This window comes from Stigmatopora argus, chromosome 18, assembly GCF_051989625.1.
Source record: "Stigmatopora argus isolate UIUO_Sarg chromosome 18, RoL_Sarg_1.0, whole genome shotgun sequence".
Taxonomy (NCBI): domain Eukaryota; kingdom Metazoa; phylum Chordata; class Actinopteri; order Syngnathiformes; family Syngnathidae; genus Stigmatopora; species Stigmatopora argus.
The window spans coordinates 1,772,075-1,795,887 of NC_135404.1; the positions used below are offsets into that span (position 1 = coordinate 1,772,075).

The following is a 23,813-nucleotide window of genomic DNA, read 5'->3' on the forward strand; positions in this document are numbered from 1 at the left end:
TGGTGAAAGGGTGTCCTCTTTATGGGTTGGAATGAAAACCCGCACCCACTGCGGTCCTTTGTGGAATAGTGTGCCCACCTCTGGGCTAGACAAAGGACACCAGTAAGTTATTGGGAGCAGCAGAATGAATTTATGCCGAAGAACAGTACCACAAACTTAATGTTTGCATATAGGCTAGTAATTGGAAGGTGAGAAGAAGGCACATTGTGTCTTTGTAGATCTAGAGAAAGGGGATCTGTGGTACTGCATGAGGATGACTGGATTAGTATAGGAAATCTTCGAGTAGTTCAGGACAGGACTACAGCAGTGAAGTGAACAGTAGGAGGGACAGAAGAGCTTGGTGTTGAGATTATTCCAAAAAATACTGCCAGTGTAAAATGACCTTTTAAAGACCCTCATACCTTAAGAATAACAACTTTCACTTACCCATAGGATATCCTGACATTGAAGTAGCCATACCTAAATAAAAAGAAAGATGAGCTGGGATTACATTCAATAAATTGATAACATTCATTCATTTATTCATTTTTTGTTAGTTTGCCAGACGGTCGCATGTCTCATACTGACAAACAACCTTTCACACTCATACTTTCATTTTGTCAACATTTTTAAGTCTGTAGTCCCCTTTTTTGTTTTTAATAATTTCTATTTTGTCTTTATATACTAGCATGTAAAACATATCCCATGCGTATCTTGCATGTATTTTCTTTTCTCAGCACATCATCTTTATATACTGTTATTATTATAGTCAAACCTATTACAATAAATCAGCCCAAAAAATACCCTAAAGACATCTAATTCTGACTGGAAAAACATACAGAAATGAAACATTCACCGTGCAGTCCAAAGATCACACGTGCCATATTTTATAATATCAAATGAAAACCATCATATCTCTGCAGGATATTATTATGAAATTATCTGAGATACCTCCGTATTGGTGCCAAAAAAACACAGTTTGCCAACCACGCTTTCAATTAACTTTGATGGCATCGCTCTACATGAAATACAGTAATCCCTCGAATATCGCGGACAATGTAGACCAGACATGGCCGCGATGATCGAAAAACTGTGAAGTTGGAGTGCCCCTATTATTACTACCCTACTACATGTTTTTGTGCCTATACAAAATACACAAAAGTACACAATTATTATGAATTGTATTTATCACATACTACAGTTATGAGCATATGAAAAGACTGTAATGTATTAATATCTAAATAGAATCTATATATAAAAAAATGTAAATACTTCAAATACAGTGGTACCTCGAGATAAGAGCTTAATGCGTTCCGGGACTTAGCTCGTATGTCGATTTTCTCGTAACTCAAAAGAACGTTTCCCATAGAAATGAACTAAAAACAAATTAATTTGTTCCAACCCTCTGAAAAAAACGGTACACGGTCGATTGGTCGCCGGTCTTTTGGTCGCCGGTCTTTTGGTCGCCCGGAAGGTAAATGATAATTACCATTTAAATCGTTGCTCAAATTCCCTAAATACAAACTGTGAATTACTATTTAGTCATACTTAATGCCTTAGTAATTATTAGGCTAAAGAAAAGCTCCAAATTTCCCGGACTTTTATTGTTTTTTGTTGGAGAACTTGTTATGACCCTGACTGACGTAGCTTCTTAAAGGGACAACACATGTACATACAAACTCTTATACACTCACACGTCGGCTCAATGAAACTGCTCATGGCCATTGTTGGCTTTTATTGATGCGTAGACCGTTTTGTTTTACCTTGTTTTGTCGCCGGTCTTTTGGTCTTCGATCTTTTGGTCGTCGGTCTTTTGGTCGTCAGTCTTTTGGTCGCCGGTCTTTTGGTCGCCCGTTGTCGCGGTCGGGGCGACCAAAAGACCACGACCAAAAGACCGGCGACCAATCGACCGCACACGGAATAAAACACCTAAAACAGGATATTGGATTGGAAAAACATTTTTATTTGTTCTAATTCGCCATCTATTAACAAAGTAACAAATAATGATGCACACAAATGTCCTCACAATGAGAAGTAGTATAAACGGCATTCACTCTGACTAACAGGGAAAAAAACTGTGAAAAAATGTAACGCTTTGCCCAGTGCTCGTAGAAACATTACACGAGGGAGTTGCGACCAGAGAGACATTACACGAGGGAGTTGCGACCAGAGAGACATTACACGAGGGAGTTGCGACCAGCGAGACATTACACGAGGGAGTTGCGACCAGAGAGACAATACACGAGGGAGTTGCGACCAGAGAGACATTACACGAGGGAGTTGCCACCAGAGAGACATTACACGAGGGAGTTGCGAACAGAGAGACATTACACGAGGGAGTTGGGGGGAGAGAGACAGTGCCCATGATGTTCTTATGAGCAGCCTCTCGCGTCTGCTGTCTGCTCGTATATCAAAATTTGTCTCGTATCTCAAGATAAATAACTGCTCAAAATTTTACTCGTATCTCAAATTGCTCGTATGCCGGGGCCATTTCAGCGCCAAAGAAGAAGCGGTGCCCTGACTTACACCATTTTTCACCGCCATTTTTCATCATCTGTCTTCTGGTTACGAGTTTCAACGTGGATTTTTACGTGATCGATCGCGCCGGTGTAATCATCAACGCAGAGAGTTCATATAGGAATACATTATACGGAACATTTATTGCAATACGTTTATTTCAAAATTTATTGCTGCTGATAGAGACTAGCAAGCAAGTCATTCTGTTTCATGTCCCCAATCAAAACTTTAAAAAACAGTTGAAAATTGTGAAGCAATGACGAATCTGCAGAAAGCACTAATACTGCTGTATGGTAACTTGAAAATAGAGCACGCCTTGGACATTGAATGGCAAAGTTAATTGAACCATCCTTCACATTGTACTTTGTCTATGTCCTTGAATGTGCCGTGGTATCTAGGATTTAAAAAAAGCACCTGCACTCCATTCATGAGATGAAGAGTATTGTCTATGATTGTGAACACAGGTCATACACATGATGTATTAACATATTCCATCCCAGGCAGTGATGTTTTGAATGTTTGACTGCCTACCTGAACCATATAAACCAGGCTGCATTGGTCCAATACCTCCTCCTCCTCTCATTCTCCGGTTTAGCACAGCTACTCTCTCCATCTCCTACACAAAAAAAATCATACGTACTCGTTCATATTTATATTTTGAGGCACTTTGTTGTGAATAAATGTGTGTGCGTATATACTTTATACACTAGACAAAAAATGTAACTTATTTTGTTCCTATATTCATGTGATAACTTAAATGTATCTAAAATATTTTCCAAAATCTCTCAAATATAGCTCAGAAATGTGTCTAAATCTGATAGTTAAGCATTTTTCCTTTGCTGAGATAATCCATCCCACCACACAGGTGCCATGTCAAGATGTTGATTAGACCCCATGATTAGTATACAGGTGTAACATGCCAATAAAGGGCTACTGCTCTGAAATCTTCAGTTGGATAACACATCTGTGAAAGACATTAAATAAGTAAGTTGTTTGGCACCCGCAAACGGGATAAGAAGACGGATGGATGAAGAGAATAAACATTGAACATGTTTAGAAATGAATTTGTTAAACAAACTTTTATGTGAAACCACACTGTCTAAAATGTGCCTTGTCAAGTTCATTATCTAATTTCCAATTAAACTTCCAAATTCAAGCAATATAATGTTTCTAATTAAAAAAATACTCTAGTTTCATACAAAGAAATGAGTAATAAATGAAATTAAATATTTCACATCAGAGTTGATACTATAATTTAAAAAATCTATTTGAGTTGCATCTAAAGTATTGTGCATGGTTTTAATACAAGAAACAAACCTGCTGCATATAAAATTATTTAAAAAATAAAACAACTAACAGGCAACACAATGATGGCAGTCTTTGATTCAATTTCCTAAATGTCATCATCATTCATTTATTTTCTTAACTGCTTATCCTCACAAAGGTAGTGGGGTGTTGCTGGAGCCTATCCCAGCTAACTATGGGAACCAGGTGGGGGAAACACCCTGAATCGGTGGCCAGCCAATCGCAGGGCACAAGGGGGCGGACAACTATTCATGCACGCACTCATACCTATGGACAATTTAGAGTACTGAAAAACCCTACCATGCATGTTTTTGGGATGTGGGAAGAAACTGGAGTACCCACACAAGCCCGTGGAGAACATGCAAACTCCACACAGTGAGGACCGACCTGGGATCGAACCCCCAACCCCAGAATTGTGAGGCCAACATGCTAAGGACTTGTCCAGCGGCCCACCCTATTATCATATGATAATCCTATTTTCATAATCTAAAATTTAAATGAAAATGATTTTTCAAAATGTATGAGTTTTCTGTGGGGCGGCCCGGCTCCTGAGTGGTTAGCGTGTCGGCCTCACAGTGGGGGACCTGGGTTCACATCCAGGTCGGCCCACCTGTGTGGAGTTTGCATGTTGTCCATGGGCTTGGGTGGGTTTTCTCCGTGTACTCCGGTTTCCTCTCATATTCCAAAGACATGCATGGTAGGCTGATTGGACACTCTAAATTGCCCCTAGGTATGACTGTGAGCGTGAATGGTTGTTTGTCTCCTTGTGCCCTGCGATTGGCTGGCCACCAATTCAGGGTGTGCCCCGCCTCTGGCCCGAAGTCAGCTGGGATAGGCTCCAGCAACCCCCATGGCCCTAGTGAGGATGAAGTGCTTCAGAAAATGAGATGAGTTTTCTGTAGTCAATCATTGAAATGCTACACGTGTATGTGATATAAAGTTACTTCAAATTTAAAAATTATAAATCACCTACATAAAAATATGTAAGTAAATATGTAGACATACATAAATTAGGATGATAAATTAACACTCAATCATCAATGCCAATTTCAAACTCCCGCATTCCGTGAATTTCCTTTTAAATTAACTATCAGATGATGTTTTCCCAGAGAAAATAAGCCCTCATTAATCTAAAGTTCATGCTATTTAGGGAAAGGGGGGAGGGTCATTTGGATACCACGAACCAATGGTCCTATGTCCAGGCCAAACCAGTCGTCAATGTTTGCATCCATCTGTCGATGATGTCCTTCAAAAAATAAGAAATGGTGACAAGGTAAAATACAAGGTAAAATTGATTTCGAATACACAATCCCTGACAAAAATTATGGAATCATCTGTCTTGTAAGTTCATGCATTTTTTTTATTGTGTTGAAAAAAAATAATCAGACCATACACATGTCACATAAATCAGAATCAAAATCAATCATGGAAGTCCTTAATGTTTACTTCTTCCCTTTTAATAATAATAATAATAATCATAATCGGACATAGGCCCTGTCGTCATTATCACAACACAAAAGCCTACTTGTCATCACACGCAGAAACTGCGTGTGACGAAATTGATGGTGCTTCTCCATAAGCTACGTTTAATCGGCAAAAGACCTAATAAGTGTAAGTTACGGACTTGTAATTTGTCATTCCGCTGTTGAGGATACAGGTCGCTTACCTCGCGCTTACCTTTCACTGTCTTCCACTTACCTTTCCTCAGTCAGCTAGTAGGAGGCAGATCACCAACCAAACATCTGTTCATATACCGCAGAGGGGAATGTGTGTTATGTTAGCGCGAGTTTAGATTCCTGATGGATGTGGGGAAAAAACTGTCCTTAAGCCTATTTGTCCGTGCTTTGTGGGACCTATAGCGTCTGCCAGAGGGCAGCAGCTGGAACAGATTGTGACCAGGGTGGTAAGGGTCCCCTATGATGTTCTTGGCTCTGCTGAGGTAACGAGGGCTGGCAATGTCTTCAAGTGAGGGCAGAGAGCAGCCGACAATCCTCTGGGCAGTGTTAATCACTTTCTGCATGGCCTTTTTGTCTGCCGCCGTGCTTCCAGCGTACCACACTGTGATGCCGTACGCCAGGATGCTCTCTACAGTGGTTCTATAGAAGGTTCTCAGAAGATTGGTGCCCAAGTTGTTCTTCCTAAGTACCCTGAGGAAATGGAGTCGTGTCTGAGCCTTCTTCACCACTGCCGTGGTGTTTGTAGACCATGAGAGCTTGTCCGTGACGTGGACCCCCAGGAATTTAAAGGACTAGACCCTGTCTACACATACTCCATTTATGAGGAGTGGGGCCAGATCTGTGCCGTGTTTGCGAAAGTCCAGGATGATTTCTTTAGTTTTCGTGGTGTTCAGTGTGAGATTGTTCACCGAGCCCCACGAAGACAAATTGTTGACCTCATCTCTGTAAGCCGACTCATCCCCTCCTGAGATGAGTCCGACCACAGTGGTGTCGTCAGCGAATGTGATGATGGTGTTAGACTGGTGGGTGGGTGTACAGTCGTGGGTGTACAGGGAGTACAGAAGAGGACTCAGTACACAGCCTTGAGGGGAGCCAGTGCTAAGAGTAATGGAGGAAGAGAGGTGGGGACCAAGTCTAACAGTCTGTGGGAGGTTGGTCAAGAAGTCCTTTATCCAGCAGCAGATTGAAGAGGATAGTCCAAGGTGGGAGAGTTTGTCAGTCAGAATGTCCGGTTTTATGGTATTGAAGGCTGAGCTGTAGTCAATGAAGAGCATCCTAACGTAGTTCCCAGGGTGTTCCAGGTGGCTCAGTGCTGTATGAAGAGCAATGGCAATAGCATCATCAGTGGACCTGTTTGCTCTATAAGCAAACTGGTGAGGGTCAATTGAGGGAGAGATTGTATTCCTGATATGGCGGGCTACCAACTTTTCAAAGCACTTCATGATCACAGGCGTGAGGGCAACAGGCCTATAATCATTCATGCCGCCAATGGTTGGCTTTTTGGGGACAGGGATGATGGTGGCAGATTTCAGACAAGATGGAATGATGGATAGTTGCAGGGAACAATTGAAAATATTTGTGAAGACTCCAGCCAGCTGGTCAGCACAGGCTTTGAGCACCTTCCCAGGTACTCCGTCTGGGCCAGCAGCCTTCCTGGTGTTCACGGACCGCATTACCAGTCTCACTTCCTGTTCCCGGAACGTCAGTGTATTGCTGCCGGGTGGTGGTGGGGGTGTTGAGACTGGGTCTGATTTGTCAGTCTCAAAGCGGGCAAAGAAACGGTTCAATTTCTCCGCTAGTGAGAAATCTGCATTAACAGACATATTATTGTTATTGTAGTTGGTAATATGTCGTATGCCTTGCCACATCTTCTTTGGGTTATTTTCTGTGAAGTGCTCCTCAATTTTTAGGGACTTTGCCCCTCCCTACTGAGGTTGCTTACCTGAGGCAGGTGGATTTTTTTTATTTTACTGCAGGTCGAACGTCAGACAGAAGCCAGGGTGGAGCAGCCACTGGTGAGGCCAATCACCATCAGCCACCTTTAAAGGTCGAGTGTCTGCTCCCCTTTGCCAATGTGAACCCTAGCATTCCGAACGAACGGCGTGAAGTTAAAGAATCCTTTACTCATGCAAAAAAAGTTATGTGTGGCACTGGTGAAGAAGGCCCAGAAGCAACTCAATTTCCTGAGGGTACTCATGAGGAACAACTTGGACACTAAGCTTCTGGTAACCTTCTATAGAGCCACTGTGGAGAGCATCCTGGCATACTGCATTACAGTGTGGTACGCTGGAAGCACGGAAGCTGACAGAAAGGCCATGCAGAGAGTGATCAACACTGCCCAGAAGATCATCGGCTGCTCTCTGCCCTCACTGGATGACATTGCCAGCCCTCGCTACCTCAGCAGAGCCAGGAACATTGTCAGGGACCAATACCACCCTGGTCACAATCTGTTCCAGCTGCTGCCGTCTGGCAGACGCTACAGGTCTCACAAAGCACGGACAAATAGACTTAAGGACAGTTTTTTTGGTATCCGGACGTTTCGTCGACAGACACTTGGTCGACGGACACTTTGTCCCCGGACGTTTCGTCGAACGGACATTTGGTTTCCGGACAGTTCGTCGAACTGACATTTCGTCGCCGGACAGTTCGTCGAACTGGCATTTCGTCGCCGGACATTTCGTCAACGGACAATTTGTCGCCGGATTCATCGCCGGACATTCCGGCGAATGGACAATTCGTCGCTGGATTCGCTCGCTCTCAAAATTATAATCATGAGAGAGAGAGAGAGAGTTTACTGTTGAAAGCGATCAACCAGTTGATCTCTCGCTCTCAAAATTATAATTATGAGAGAGAGAGAGTTTGTCATTGATTGCATTGACAATGTCAGAGCATTAATATCTAAGATCACAATTAATAATAAGTTGCGTATTATTGGCGTTGTGTGTATATGTTTTTCAATTTGTCCTGTTCTCGTGTGTGTATAGACCAGGCATGGGCAAACTACGGAACTTGAGAACTTGAGGTAGCACGACCCACAATCCCTTCTGTGCATTAACTTCCAGGTGTGCAATAACAATGCAATATCTTAGAAATCTGTGCAATATTTTAGAATCTGTACAATATTTCAGAATCTGGCAATATTTCAGAATCTGGCAATATTTCAGAATCTGGCAATATTTCAGAATCTGGCAATATTTCAGAATCTGGCAATATTTTAGAATTATGTGCACTACTTTAGAATTCACCTAGCCGGGATGTGACTTTTTATACTTTTATAATACTATTTATGTTTTTTTACTGGGAAAACACACTTTGAAAAGCTTGGAGTAGCACCACCAATTTCGTTATACACAGCTGTGTATGATGACAATAAAGGCTTTTGATTTGATTTGATGATATGTGCACGTGCATCAGTCACTTCCACCCTTTTCACTATATAAATATAATAATGTACCCAGACAGTCAAGATGCCAGCATCATACAGCGGCATCTACAGAATCTTGAATTTAGTGCATACAAAAGGCGCACTGACTGGCACCCCGTTTACGTCGGGGAAAATTTTAGACTTTTAAGTGCGTCCTATCTGAGTAAATATGTGCCGTGTTGCATTTGTACGGTTTATTGTCACTTAATAAGGGGAATTGCAATCATTAATAAGGGGAGCAATTCGCCGAGGTTGACAGGTATGTACAGACGCTCCCCTACTTATGAACATACGACTTACGAACAACGGGTACATACGAACATGTCTGCAAATTGCGTTTATGTCGAAAAATGTTCGTAAGTTCGATTTTGTACTTTTTTCCGAGGAGTGCTTCTTTCCGCCGCTAATACCGACGCCTGGCGCTGTGAGGGCTCAGCTCACCCAGCATCTACCTTCTTCTTCGTTGCAATGTGGAAGTGCATGAACGTATCTCCAGTGTGCAAAGAACCTTTTTCATTTGTATCATTAAATATCTCATGCATCCATTATTGAATATGGTTGGTAAAAAGCGAAAGGCTTCTATTGAGGGAGTTGCAAGGAAGAGGCAAGCCATTTCATTTGAAACGAGTGGCAATAATAACGAAGCTTGATGCGCGTTAGTGGTGAGCGTTGCACATATATACAACTTGAATCGTTCGACCGTCAGTACCATTTATAAACAGAAAGATCGAGCAGCAGGACCCAAATATTGAACGTTGCACAAAGTTTGCAAATCAATTGAATGATGCCATACAGTGCTACCGCATCATTTATGATGAAAAAAAGAAGAAAACTGTGCAATCGTCATTAGATCGCTTCTTTCGGCCAGTTTCTAATACATAAATCTCTCTCTCTATACAGTACTGTACATATTCTCTCCATTTTATCAAATGTTTTTTTCAGTACAAACCAATGCGTGTTACTTATACAAGCCTTAAACATAAAAATGCACTTATATAAACCTTCAATATACTTATATAGGCCTTAAACATAAATTATAATACAAAATATAGCACTGAATCAACTTACAAACAAATTCAACTTATGAACAATCGCTCGGAACCTAACTCGTTCGTAAGTAGGGGAGCGTCTGTACTTGTTTTATTCTCGTATTCTCGGAAAAACGCCATTATCCATAGCAGAAACTTGGCTGACATGAGTGCCTCGTGGCTGAGGGCCCACCAATGGTATTGTAGCAGTTGAAAAACAAAAGAAAAAAGAAAAAATATACATGGGTTCAAGCTTTTTTTTAATTTATTTTTTTACTGTGTTTATTCTCCACACAACATTTTTAAGCTTTTAACATTGCAATATATAAGCGCACCTTTTGGAGTTCATTCAAAGTCACAACACAACATGTCTCCTGTGGTGTATTCCAACCTATTACGTATTCGAACCTATTCCGTATTCCAACCTATTACGTATTCCAACCTATTACGTATTCCAACCTATTATGTATTCCAACCTATCACGTATTCCAACCTATTACGTATTCCAATCTATTACCTATTCCAACATATTACGTATTCCAACCTATTACCTATTCCAACCTATTACGTATTCCAACCTATTACGTATTCCAACCTATTACGTATTCCAACCTATTACGTATTCCAACCTATTACGTATTCCAACCTATTACGTATTCCAACCTATTACGTATTCCAACCTATTACGTATTCCAACCTATTACGCGCATGCGTACTTTGGTGTATATATTGGTTGCACACTTGGTTCTAAGTAAAAAGACGTAAACGGATGACTGTGTGCTGGCTCGCTTCTTCAATACAGTACAACTGGCGATGAGGATAAATTGCGGAGGGAAAAAGACAAAGGAGACACTGTCACTACTAGTGAGTACAATGGCCCAAATTGGCAACGTTGATGAATATAAGCCTGAAAATGAGCCGTGGACCGCATATATCGAGCGGTTGGAGCAGTTCCTTGATGCTAACGACATCGACCCAGAGAAGTATGTAGCCGTGTTGCTAAGCGTAATGGGAGCTACCACATACGGACTTTTGAGGAATTTGGTCCAACCGGACAAGCCCAAAGATAAGTCTTTCGATGACAATGTGAGGATTTTGAAGGAACATTTTGAGCCAAAGCCAATATTGGTCACAGAAAGATTCCATTTTAATAAATGTAATCAAAAGACGACTCAAACTGTGGCACAGTATGTAGCAGAACTAAAGCAACAAGCAGAAAATTGAGTTTGGCGCTAATTTGGATTCGGCACTGCGAGACAGGTTCGTGAGTGGAATCAAAAATGAAATGTGCCAAAGAAGATTGCTTTCTGAGGATGGACTCCCATTTGCAAAAGCTTTTGAAATTGCACTCAATATGGAGATTGCTGACCAAGACACACGACAGCTAAGAGGAGCTGATGGTGAACTTGTCGGCACGGGAGCAATTTACAAGGTAAAGACAGACAAAACTAAAGCATGCTACAGATGTAAGGGCAAAAACCACAATGCCAATGAATGTTATTTCAAAGAATCAAAGTGTCACAACTGTGGGAAAATAGGACACCTGAGGAAGGCATGTTGCACAAAAACACAGAAGTCCCAACATGCACCTCTGAGCAAGAAGTTTCAGAGCAAAGACACAAAATATTTGACTGCAAATGTAGATGCAGAACAAGAAGAGTTTGCCATCATGACAGTCAGTAGTGATAATGATGAGCTATACAGGGCCACATTCACTATTAATCGGGTGTCTGTTGACATGGAAATAGACACTGGAGCAGCAAAAAGTGTCATTTCACAAGCAACCAATAGTAAAATAATTGCACATTTGCCTTTACAGCCCGCAAAGGTGAAGCTTAAAGCTAACAATGGGGGGAGCATTCAGGTTTTGGGACAGTTCATGGCCAAAGTAAAATATGAGGATCAAGAAGTGGAAATGCCACTGTTAGTTGTGAAGGGAAAGGGAGCATCCCTCTGTGGAAGAAACTGGCTTAGACAGTTAAAGCTGAACTGGAAATGCATCAAGTATGTGAATGTGACAAAGCAAACTGTTAAAGACATTTTGGACAAATACAGTGAAGTGTTCAAGGATGAGCTGGGCACACTCAAGGACATTAAAGCCGCTATTGCGCTGAAGAGGGAGATTTCTCCAAGGTTTTGCAAACACCGACCATTTCTGTTTGCCATGAAAGAAAAGGTGGGAAAGGAGCTAAAGAGACTGGAAAATGCAAACATAATTTCACCAGTGAAGCACAGTGAGTGGGCAGCACCATTAGTGCCAGTACTAAAGAGAGATACATCAACGCGATTGTGTGGAGACTACAGTGTCAGTGAACCAAGCCATCGAGACAGACACGTACCCGCTGCCACGTCTGGAAGAGCTGCTGGCGACCCTCAGTGGAGGTGAAATATTTTCCAAAATAGATCTCGCTGCAGCATATCAGCAGGTGTTGATAGATGATGAATCAAAAAAAGTACACCACTATCAACACACACAAAGGACTGTTTGTCTACAATAGGCTTCCTTTTGGTATCAGCTCTGCCCCCTCCATTTTCCAGCGCATTATGGAGAATATCATGAAAGATTTACCAGTAGTCGAGTACTTGGATGATTTGCTCATCACCGGGCGCTGCAAAGAGGAACACAACTGCAACTTGGAAAATGTGCTGAAACGTCTGCAAGAAAATGGTCTGCGAGTAAAACGCTCAAAGTGTGAATTTGACAAGGAACAAATTGAATATCCGGGACACGTTTTGGACCAGCATGGCATCCACCCAACAGATAAAAAGGTCAGCCATACAGGAAGCACCAGCTCCAACTAATGTAAAAGAGTTACAAGCGTTTTGGGGACTTGTTAACTATTATGGCAAATTTGTTCCAATGCAGAGCACAGTGCTTGCTCCTCTGCACAGGTTACTCAGAGAAAGTGTTAACTGGGAATGGACTGCTAAAGAGCAGGCAGCATTTGTGAAGTGCAAAAGACTTTTAACAAGTGATCAGGTATTGGCACATTACGATTCAAGCCTACCCCTCACATTAGCATGTGATGCCTCTTCATATGGCATAGGGGCAGTCATTCAACACACCATGCCAAATGGGGAGGAGAGGCCCATACCCTACGCTTCACGCACGCTGTCCCCAGCAGAAAAAAAATAATTCACAAATTGAGAAGGAGGCTTTGGGGCTCATCTATGGGGTCAAGAAGTTCCATCAGTATTTGTGGGGGAGACATTTCACTCTTGCAACTGACCACCGCCACCTGCTGATACTTTTTGGTGAACATAAGAGTCTTCCTACGCTGGCAGTGCGCGCATTCAGAGATGGGCAATAATGCTGGCAGCCTATGACTATCAAATTGTGTACAAAAAATCTACAGAGCACAGCAATGCCGATGGACTGTCAGGCTGTCCATTACCAGAGACAAGTGATGCTGGGACTGCGGTGAGTTCAGAGACTGTACACGCATTGCTTACAGAGCACTTCAAGGAAGCGCCACGCAACGCTACACAGATAGCATGGGCAACACGCACTGACTCTGATTTGTCTCGAGTTTTCAAACATGTCATGGAAGGTTGGCCAGCTCACACAGATGAGGAGTTAAAGGTGTACTACACATAAAGACACGAGCTTTCCACGGAGCAAGGCTGCATTTTGTGGGGAACTAGTCGTCATACCTACAAAAATGAGAAATGTAGTATTAAAAGAAATCCACGAGCTCGCAAGTACACTTAGTGGCCCAATCTGGATTCTGACATTGAAAAGATCTGCAAAGAATGTGGAATATGTCAACTTGAGCAGAAAATGCCACAACATGTATCAATTCATCCATGGGAATTCCCCGGTGAGGCCTGGAAGAGGCTGCACATAGATTTTGCAGGCCCCTTCCTCAACAGCATGTTCATGGTGGTTGTGGATTCATACACCAAGTGGTTTGAAGTCTATCACATGTCACAGATAACACAAGCAACAGTGACAAAGCTGAAAAGACTGTTTGCTTCATGCTTCATATGGACTTCCTGAACAAATTGTGACTGATAATGCAACAACCTTCACCTCTGAAGAGTTTCAGAACTTCGTGATAAAGAATGGCATCAGGCATACAACAAGTGCACCAGGGCACCCAGCAACAAACGGCTTGGCAGAGAGATATGTCCAAACATTCAAGACCGGAATGAAAAAACTGGCCAACCTGCCCTACAGCATCGAGGACAAACGTTCACTATTTCTGCTACAGTACCGGACCACTCCCAACTGCACCACAGGTCAGTCTCCAACTGATTTATTTCTCCACCGAAATGTCCGCACCCAGCTGGACTTCCTGACGCTTAGCATCAGAAATACGGTTCGCAGAAAGCAGTATCAACAAAAAGACCAACATGACTTCTCGGCAGAGGATCGCACCTTCAACAAGGACGAACTTGTATATCTCCGTAATACAGCAGGAGGAGGAGGTAACAAATGGATTCTTGGACAAGTGGTTAAACAAACAGGACCTGTGTCGTATCAAGTCAAAGAAAGACACTGTGCATCGGTGTCATGGAGATCAGCTGCGTGCCAGAGCTCAACCTGCAATGACTGAAATAGACACTGAGACATCTGAACCTGATGCACACACTGAACATAATGAAGTGAACACACCCACGTCTGAACCTGATGCACACTCGGAACATAATCAAGTGAACACACCCAAGGTCAATGGGGATGTACCAGTGTATCCATCGGTTCCGTCTGACCCGCCTTTACTGAGAGGCTCAGACCGTGTGCGTAAAAAAACAAGCAGATATCTTGAATAGCTAAGTAAATGATACATGCTGCTGTTCATACTGTTCTTTGCATACTTGTTTTTTGTTATGTGGGAAACGGGTTATTTTGAAAAAATACTGCTTTAAATTTAAGAGAGGGATGATGTGGTGTATTCCAACCTATTACGTATTCCAACCTATTACGCACATGTGTACATTGGTGTATATATTGATTGCACACTTGGTTCTAAGTAAAAGGACGTAAACGGATGACTGTGTGCTGGCTCTCTTCTTCAATACAGTACATCTCCTTTTTCTGACATGAACATCAAAATTTGTATCATGCAACAAACTGTCTATTGTTATAGACTGTGACTGTGTCACAGTAAGAATGTACCCCGGAACCTAAGTGTTTGCCACAGTTTCTCCACATCACTGTTACATACCTGTCAACCTCTGCCGATAACTGCCCTTATAAATGATTATGATTCCCCTTACAAACCCCCCAAAAACCTTACAAACATCGTACGAGTCGTACAGTCTATAACAATAGACAGTTTGTTGCATGATACAAATTTTGATGTTCATGTCAGAAAAAGGAGATGTACTGTATTGAAGAAGAGAGCCAGCACACAGTCATCCGTTTACATCCTTTTACTTAGAACCAAGTGTGCAATCAATATATACACCAAAGTACACATGTGCGTAATAGGTTAAACTGTGCCTCGTATGCGTGTCTCTTCGTAGGTGCCATTTGCGGGCATCAAACTTTGATTGTTTTGCACAACGCATTCCCGCATTAATTTATAGGTACGTGCTCCATTTGTTTATAACCCCCCCCCCCCCCCCACCCCATTCACACCCACAGACTGTCCTCAGTTACGTCCGTAGTTTCACTTCAGCGCGTCAGCAAGAAATGCAACCAGACAATCGAACGTCGGACTCCGGCGGCGGCTTTCGAGTGTCGGATCCCTCTGGCCATTTTTAAGCACAAAGTGTGGACGACCGCTTGCAAGTGTGGCAAAGGACGCACACCGACAAAGAGGCAAAAACATGACTTCCGTGAAGGGGGAAACAGGAGACACAAGTTAAAAACACACACATCCACCCAAAACCCCAACAAAAGATGCCATAATGAAATACCTTCTTGATGATAAGGGTCTCTCTCTGAACGTAAAACCCCAGCATTCTCAATTATAGGCACTGGTTGAATAAAGTCATCAAGATCTGTAACTAGCATCCTTTGGAAAAGACAAAAAGGGTGAGAACTGGTGTTATAGATACATATGTTAGTTTTTTTAATAGGCACCATCAAGCAAAAACAGTACATATTTTACCTGTTATGCTGGCAATTAAATAAGTAATCAGGAATGGTCGATGAGGACATTCCGGGTGGCACTACTTCTGTCTCAATACAAGCCATCAGATCCAGGACAAAGTCTGATCCAGCCAAATCAGACCATCGATCATAAGTCAGAAGAGACACAGACCATCCCTCTGTGGCCTCTTTCACTCCTCTATAAATACCAGTAAATAATTGATTGAATTATATTGAATTGAATTGTAAAGTGCCGTAAAAAAGTATTTGCCCCTTTCTTGATGTCTCTAATTTGCATATTTATCACACAGAAAGGTTTCAGATCATTAAATAAATATTAGTATGACACAGAGACAACCCAAGGAAATAGAAAATGCAGTTTCTAAATGATGATTTTATTTACCAAGGCAGAAAAAAATACAAACTTGTCAGGCCCTCTGTGAAAAAGTAATTGCCCCCTGAACCTAATAGCGAGTCTTTCACAATGCTTTGGAAGAATTTTGGCCCACTCTTCTGTGCAGAGTTGTTTCAATTCTGCAATATTAGAGGGTTTTCTAGTATGAACAGCAGTTTCGAATCACACCACAGCGTTTTATTAGGATTTAAATACGGACTTTGACTTGGCCACTCCCAAACCTTAACTTTTTTTTAAGCCATTCAGAGGTGGACCTGCTGGTGTACTTTGGATCGCTTTCATGCTGCATGCCCCAAGAGCGCTGAGTTTGAGCACACGAACTGAGGGTTGGACGCTATCCTTCAAAATTTGCTGGTAGACAGCCGAACTCTTTCCACCATCAATTACAGCAAGTTGTCCTGGTCCTGCGGTAGCGAAGCAGCCCCAGAACACCACACTGCCACAGCCATGCGTCCGTCACTGTTGGTATAGTGTTCTTTTGATGGAATGCTGTGCCATTGGTTCGCTGGAGCCCCAAAGCCTTGGAAATGGCTTTGTAAACTTTTGCAGACTGATAGATGTTGTTATATTTTCAAAGTATATTCTCACCAACCTATATCCCTTTTGACATTATTCACAGTAATCATGTGTTCTTTTCCTTTATCATTCAAGTCTTGTATTTGTTACACACCCCACGCGTATCTTGAAACACGTAGTCTACTCACTACTACACTCTAGTGGTCCTGATAGGTAAACGAAACACACCCACTTATATTCAAAACTAACGCCCACTTTGGACTGCGGGAGTGGGACCTTTAAATGGAGTCAGAACACCAATAAATAAATGATGTACTGAGAACTGACCTGGGATCCCATTTCTGTTTTCCGTGTCTTTATCAAATAAATCCTTCAGGACAAAAAAGAACACGTGGCGTTGTAAGTACGAGGTCGAAAAGAAACAAACGCCAATAATTTGGTGACCACCGAACTGATGCCCGGGAGGTCCAGGACAAGCACCAAAGATCCTCCCTACAGACTCTTGGCTTGCAAAACAAATAGGTAAGGAGATTTCAAATTCTGCACGATTTACACAAACATCCAAATTTTAAAAGAGTCTGGGTAAAGAAACGGAGATGCTGTCCTGGTGAAAAAGAGATTGATATTCACGGAATTGGTGTTTTTATATCTTTTGTTGGGAGTTATTGAGCTCAGATTGCATACAAAGTTGTAAATAAAGCCGCAGATGAGTCAGGAGCTCCGTGCTAGCAAATGTGTTTATAGTACCTTGCTAAGAAAGTCGCAGAAGCGTTTGACCCTGTGCAAATTAAAGTCGCAGAAGTGTTTGCCCCTGTGCAAATTTAAGTCGTAGAATTGTTTGTCCCTGTGCTAGCGGATACATTTGCTCCCCGCTAAAAGCTGCAGCAGTAAGGCCTTTAAAAGAGTAGACTTAATTTTGAATTCATTTTAAATAAATTAGGGATCCAAATACAATACTAACCACCTGTATTTGTTTTGGTGTTTTGTTGTTGTGTGTTGGGTATTACCAATACTAGATTTTTATTAATAAATACGATAATATACTAGCAGTTGGAGAGGTTGAAGGAAAATACAAGTGAATTATATTGGTGGAATAAATAAGTAAAGTGGAGGAAACAGAGGAGGGGGCAAGAGTAGATAATTTTTGGCCTCTGGCTCGCAGATCTGATTTTAAAACTACAGTAATGACCATATTGACCAAAGAGGTTAAAACCAAAATAGAAGATCAATTTGGCAGTTTTACTACTGACTGTGAACAACAGAAATAATTAATGTTACATTTTATGATTCCAAATGTTACTAAAATTGCTGCTGATGTGACATGCTAAGTTATTAACGATTGCATGTTGGGGATGTACAACGAGTTTGGATTGGATGTGTTTATCAGTGTTCGATTGTTGATGCCTTGATCCACATGGCAAGTGTGTGGCATATTAAAGAGTATTGGTATTTGATTATTGATGCCTTGGCACATAGCTTGGCAAACACGGGAGATCTTCCTCATAACAGTAAAAGTTGGATTGAAGAAACAACAACGGATCATTGTTCTGATTATTTCTCCCTGTGTTTTAAGGTATGCTGGTTGATGTAGAGGCCGGTTGAGTTTGTGGTTTGCAATATACACTGTTTAGCGTGTGAGAAAGAAGATTATGTTTTGGGTTCTAATGTGTTGCTAATATATATATATATATATATATATATATATATATATATATATATATATATATATAAATATATATATATATATATATATATATATATATATATATTAGCAACACAAAGACTGGTAAAAAAAAGTAACATGTTCTGAGAACCTCTTTATTCAAACGTATTCAAACGACAGGGCCTATGTCCGATTATTATTATTATTGTAGTCAACTATATATATATACACCCATATATATATATATATATATATATATATATATATATATATATATATATATATATATATATATATATATATGGGTGTAATTGTATATTATGGTTTTTTTTGGGTTGATAAAAGATAACAGTAAAAGTTGGATTGAAGAAACAACAACGGATCACTGTTCTGATTATTTCTCCCTGTGTTTTAAGATTAAATGCAGGGTGCAACACAGACTATATAAAAATGCAGGAAAGGCACATTAAACTCCTCAAACTTCAGTTAAGAACCACCCAGGGAGAGGATGCTAAGAAAAATGTCAAAACGTAATTGCCTCAGGTTTGTCAATCTTCGGCATCCAGCCTCAATGCAAATGCTAAATTAGAATCCCAAAAGCAGAGGGGCAGTGAGAGGGGGCACAGAGGCGGGAGGGGCACACGCATGCAAGAACGTCTCGCCCACAAAAGACAAAGTACACAATGTTACAAGTGCCAACGATATGGGCATATCATTCGTTCATGCCCCAATCCTCCACATTGCCGTTAATGCGATGGAAAGCATTATTCCAATGACTGTCCTATGCCAAGATCAAACAAGAAAAAGAGGGAGAAAACTGAAAATTGTTAAGACAGTGGGGCCCTCCGAGTGGAGGAGGGCATGGTATCCCAGTCGCTTGTCCTAACGAGCAGACAAAAAAAGAATTCCATTAAAAACTATGGCTCGCAGACGCTACGTGGTTTATAGTTATTTGTTTCTGAATATTAATTGATGTCAATGTAACCATTCCAGAGCACAAGAGAACTGTTTTTCTGGGCCTGGCTGGAGAGGAGGTTTTGAACTCCTGAAAAGGGTCCAGCTCAGTCCCGGTTTGCCTTAATTTGTACTTTTTCCCTATCTTTAGATTACACGATTTTTGTTTGTATCATTTTATTGTCTTAGAATGATTCCAAGTTTATCTTCTTATGTTCACTGGTTAAAATAAAGGATCATATTTTTAATTAGGTAATTCCTGACTATTGCAGTACACAAAAATTATAGCATCCTCGACATTATCCAAGAATGGGAGGACCGTTTTGATTAGTATATTAATGGAGCTCTGTTTTTAATTCACCTAATCTGAACAGTTTTTTGTCTGAGAATACAGAGCGCTGGAGCAATTCTACACAATCCTATCATCTCATGTCCTTCATCCTAGGCGTGGGAGACCTGGCTTCCTAAACGCACATTCCTCGGAGACAGCTGGGTAGTGTCTTGCATTCTTATCTTGGTCCCCCCGTTGCCCCTCCTGCACGCATGCCATGGTGGTTTCCCTCCCTGACAAAAGTAGACTCAGCTCCTTTGATAATTAACAACTTTATTGTTTGTTCTACATGTTAAATGCTACTTCCCTTTTTGTATGTTTAGCTATTCTGTGTATACGCTTCAGCAGAAAAGAAAAAAACAAATATAGTTTTCAAGCCAAACAAGGAAGCAATGATCAAAATAGAATACCTGTTAATATACTTAATTTTGACTGACTAGACATTTTGATTTTCACGAACTATAGTGATGCAATGAATAACATTATTGTGATTTTTGTTTATTAGTCTATTAAAATAATTCAAATTGAGAAACACACTATTTTTTTAAAGCAACTCTGTTATGATATGCAATACAAAAGACGAACGGATGAATGAATGAATGTGCTTTGTTATTGTGTTATTGATATGGTCAAAAGGATGTTCCTGTTTTTTCTGTGTAATAATGATTTACATTACATTACATTTAATAGTAATTTGAAGGCAGCTGCTGTTTGAGGATCTCCTGCTGGTAAGATCTTTAAAATGATGAAATTGGCTGACTAAATTCAAATTAATTTAATGTGCTTTGAACTTTTCCTCCTAGGGTTAGTCCCACCAATTGACAACTGTTGATTGGGTGTACAGGATGAAAGGCTACAAGAAGGAGTTGGCTGAAAATGTATTCGAGCGAGTAGAGACTGTCACACATGACACTCGCGGTCGAGCATATCGCATCACCTGATAGAACAATCAGGAATTTTGCTCCCGCCACAAGCCCAATTAAATGTGTTCTCACAACTGTTTCCATAGGAGAGGACAGACGCCCACCCCTATCTCAGTGAAAATCAGATTCTTTTAAAATTGTATAGAGCATTGGAAAACAACAAAAAATACTATTCCACCTGGAGAATCTCAAACAAGTGATGATAATGATAACAAATATATCTATTGGGAATTGACGTGAATGACAAGGAATATAACTATGTATAGTATAATTAGGATACAGCAGTCGTGTTGAAATGTAACTAACAAAGACTGGTATGTTTGACTTCACTTTTGTGTTTGCTTAGGACCATGTCTGACATGTTTACATTTTAGCGTACATTTTAAATCATTTGTTAACTCCGTAATCTCAAGGCTCCAAGGAGTGGAGGATCTTTCTTTTCACAGATGAACGTCCCTCTGATAAGGAGTACACCTGGCTTCTTTTCTTTGGGGGAGAAGTTTGCCTCAGCTGATGTCTGGCTCTGAAATTTCCTCCCTCATTGTTTATTTATTTTTTCCAATGTATATATTGGGCTTTAAAACACTGTCTCTATTCAACTGTGAATGTCCCACACAGTTAAATTCTACCATAGGCACTATTGATGACTCATTTATACAAAATTAAAATTGGTTTTTGACAGTCTTGCAAAATGGAGTATGTTCAATTTATAGTACTCAATGTTGTAGTTCTTTCATTCCCAATAACACAGAGCTCCTGATGGTAAAGTTACGGTTGTTTTAAAAAGGCCTTAAAGATTTGGCTGCACAATTAAAAGCTCAATCAGGTGTTGATTCTGCAATTTCTGACTGGTTCGCGAGTGTTTTTGGAGGTACCCGGACATTTCGTCGACGGACACTTCGTCCCCGGACGTTTCGTCGAAAGGACGTTTCATCGCCGGATAGTTCGTCGAACAGACATTTCGTCGCTGGACATTTCCTCGCCGGACATTTCGTCGACGGACAATTCGTCGACGGACAATTCGTCGCCGGATTCGCTCGCTCTCAAAATTATAATCATGAGAGAGAGAGAGTTTACTGTTGAAAGCGATCAACCAGGTAATCTCTCGCTCTCAAAATTACAATCATGAGAGAGAGAGAGTTTGTCATTGCATTGACAATGTCAGAGCATTAATACCTAAATTATCAATAAGTTGCGTATTATTGGCGTGTGTACGTACATGTTTTTCAATTCGTCCTGTTCTCGTATGTATAGACAAACTTGCCTCGCCCGTGCCCATCCCACATTTTATACTATTATTGTCCCAAATTAAATACTTTAGCATGTCACATATACACACAGCTTACAATAAATTACAATGAATATACTAATAGTCTCGATGTGTCTGTTCGGCGAGCTGTCTGGTTTACAAGAAATTACAATTAATATACTAATGGTCTCGATGTGTCTGTTCGGCGAGCTGTCTGGTTTACAAGAAATTACAATTAATAAACGAATGGTCTCGATGTGTCTGTTTGGCGAGCTGTCTGGTTTATAAGAAATTTTAATTAATATACTAATAGTCTCGATGTGCACCTCACAGTCAACATGAATCGGACGTCTACCGCCGTCAATGGCAGCTGAAGGGTTAAATGAGTGCTGAGTACAGTGGTACCTCGACATACGATCGTAATCCGTTCCGAGACTGAGATCGTATGTCGAGCTTTTCATAACTCGAGCGAACGTTTCCCATTGAAATGAATTGAAAACAAATTAATTTGTTCCAACCCTCTGAAAAAACTCCAAAAACAGGATATTGGATTGGAAAAAATGTTTTAGTTCTTCTAATTTGCCATAAAAAGTAATAAATAACGAGTGGTTTAATAGCAGTGGCGGGCCGTCAGGGCCTTCAAGGCCTTCTCTGCTGGCCTAAGAAATATCTGAATCATATTATATTTTGTCCATCAATACTTATTATTCCAAATGGTCTGTTAGCTTCCTTTCATTGCTTTCCCCCCGGGTTGCACTGCTTCCAGATGTGTGTTTTCATATTGAAGCATTTAACCAATCACATTTCAGCCATTATTTGTTGCCAGATCAGATCTGCCTCAAAGCCTTCACAATCAGTTCTGCGGGCTCTGCTGCATTAAACTAGACTGTTGCTTTTAACCAATCAGATTTTGAGTTGGCAACCCCACAATGCTTTTTCATACGCGTTAGCATTTTGCTGGCTGGGATACGTCATTGCTTTCACCAACTATGATTGGCTAGTACGGGCCAAAGCCAAAGTGCATAGTGAGGCAGCCACAGATCGCAAACTCCACCCAGAATGGCCGACAGAAGCAAAACCAAATGGATTCTGTTGCAGATTCGCTCACAAAGCTATTTTCCAGACGGACTTTTCCAGAAAAAAATGGACATCATTAAGAAAGGGCGGTCAACTCTGAAGATAGCAAGCCTGTTACAGCCGGGAAAATGGTGTGTGCGGCACTTTCAGTGCGCTAACTTAGCTGCACAAGCAAATAGTATATTGTTGTGTTGATTTAAAGCCATTTTCAAAACGGACTATGCCGGAAATATGACAGGACAGGCTCGACCTTCATCATTAGCTTCGATGGCGATAGGAAAGAAGGAAGAAAGGAGGATGGATATTGTGTACAGTTAGAAATAATTTTTGGTGAGTATAATATGACTATATTCCTAAATAATATTTCAATTGTGGGCCCGGTTCTGATATCTGAAAAGCTCCAGTGTTTGTATTTAAGCTCGTGTTTGTATTTAATCACTAAATGCTGCTAGGATGTGGATTTCACCCAGTTTAATTTTTGCCGTTTCGCCATTGACGTCCATCGCTCTCTTTTCCCGAGGAAATCACCCCCCTGGCCTGGTTGTAATGTCTCAAAAGCTCCGGTATTTGTATTCAGTCAATAAATGCTGCCAGGATGTGGATTTTACCTAATTTTAGTGCATTTTTTGTCATTTCACGCATGGACGTATCGACGTTCATCGCTGTCTTTTTACCGGGGAAATGATACTCCGGGCCCGGTTCTGATGTCTAAAAAGCTCCAGTATTTGTATTTAATCAATAAATGCTGTTTTCGGCTGGATTTTACCCCATTTTCGGGCAATGTTTGCCCATACACCATTGACGTTCATCTCTGTCTTTTGCCGGTAAAATCGCCCCCCTGGCCTGGTTTTAATGTGTGAAAAGCTCCAGTATTTGTATTTAATCATGAAATGCTGCTAGGAAGTGGATTTTACCCCATTTTTGTGCATTGATTT

At 41.0% G+C, this 23,813-nt stretch overlaps 1 protein-coding gene across 2 annotated transcripts in view; it reads right to left on the minus strand.

The window, feature by feature from the left end:
- The window catches only part of myo15b (myosin XVB), a 184,074-nt gene that overhangs the window by 125,949 nt on the left and 34,312 nt on the right, over nt 1-23,813 (minus strand). For both annotated transcript variants that reach the window (XM_077625198.1, XM_077625197.1), the window contains exons 8-12: nt 15,770-15,949; nt 15,576-15,673; nt 4,986-5,047; nt 3,028-3,112; nt 427-459 (exon numbers count right to left, since the gene is read on the minus strand). In XM_077625198.1, coding sequence (XP_077481324.1) covers nt 427-459; nt 3,028-3,112; nt 4,986-5,047; nt 15,576-15,673; nt 15,770-15,949 — 458 coding nt within the window. The remainder of the gene's footprint in view (nt 1-426; nt 460-3,027; nt 3,113-4,985; nt 5,048-15,575; nt 15,674-15,769; nt 15,950-23,813) is intronic.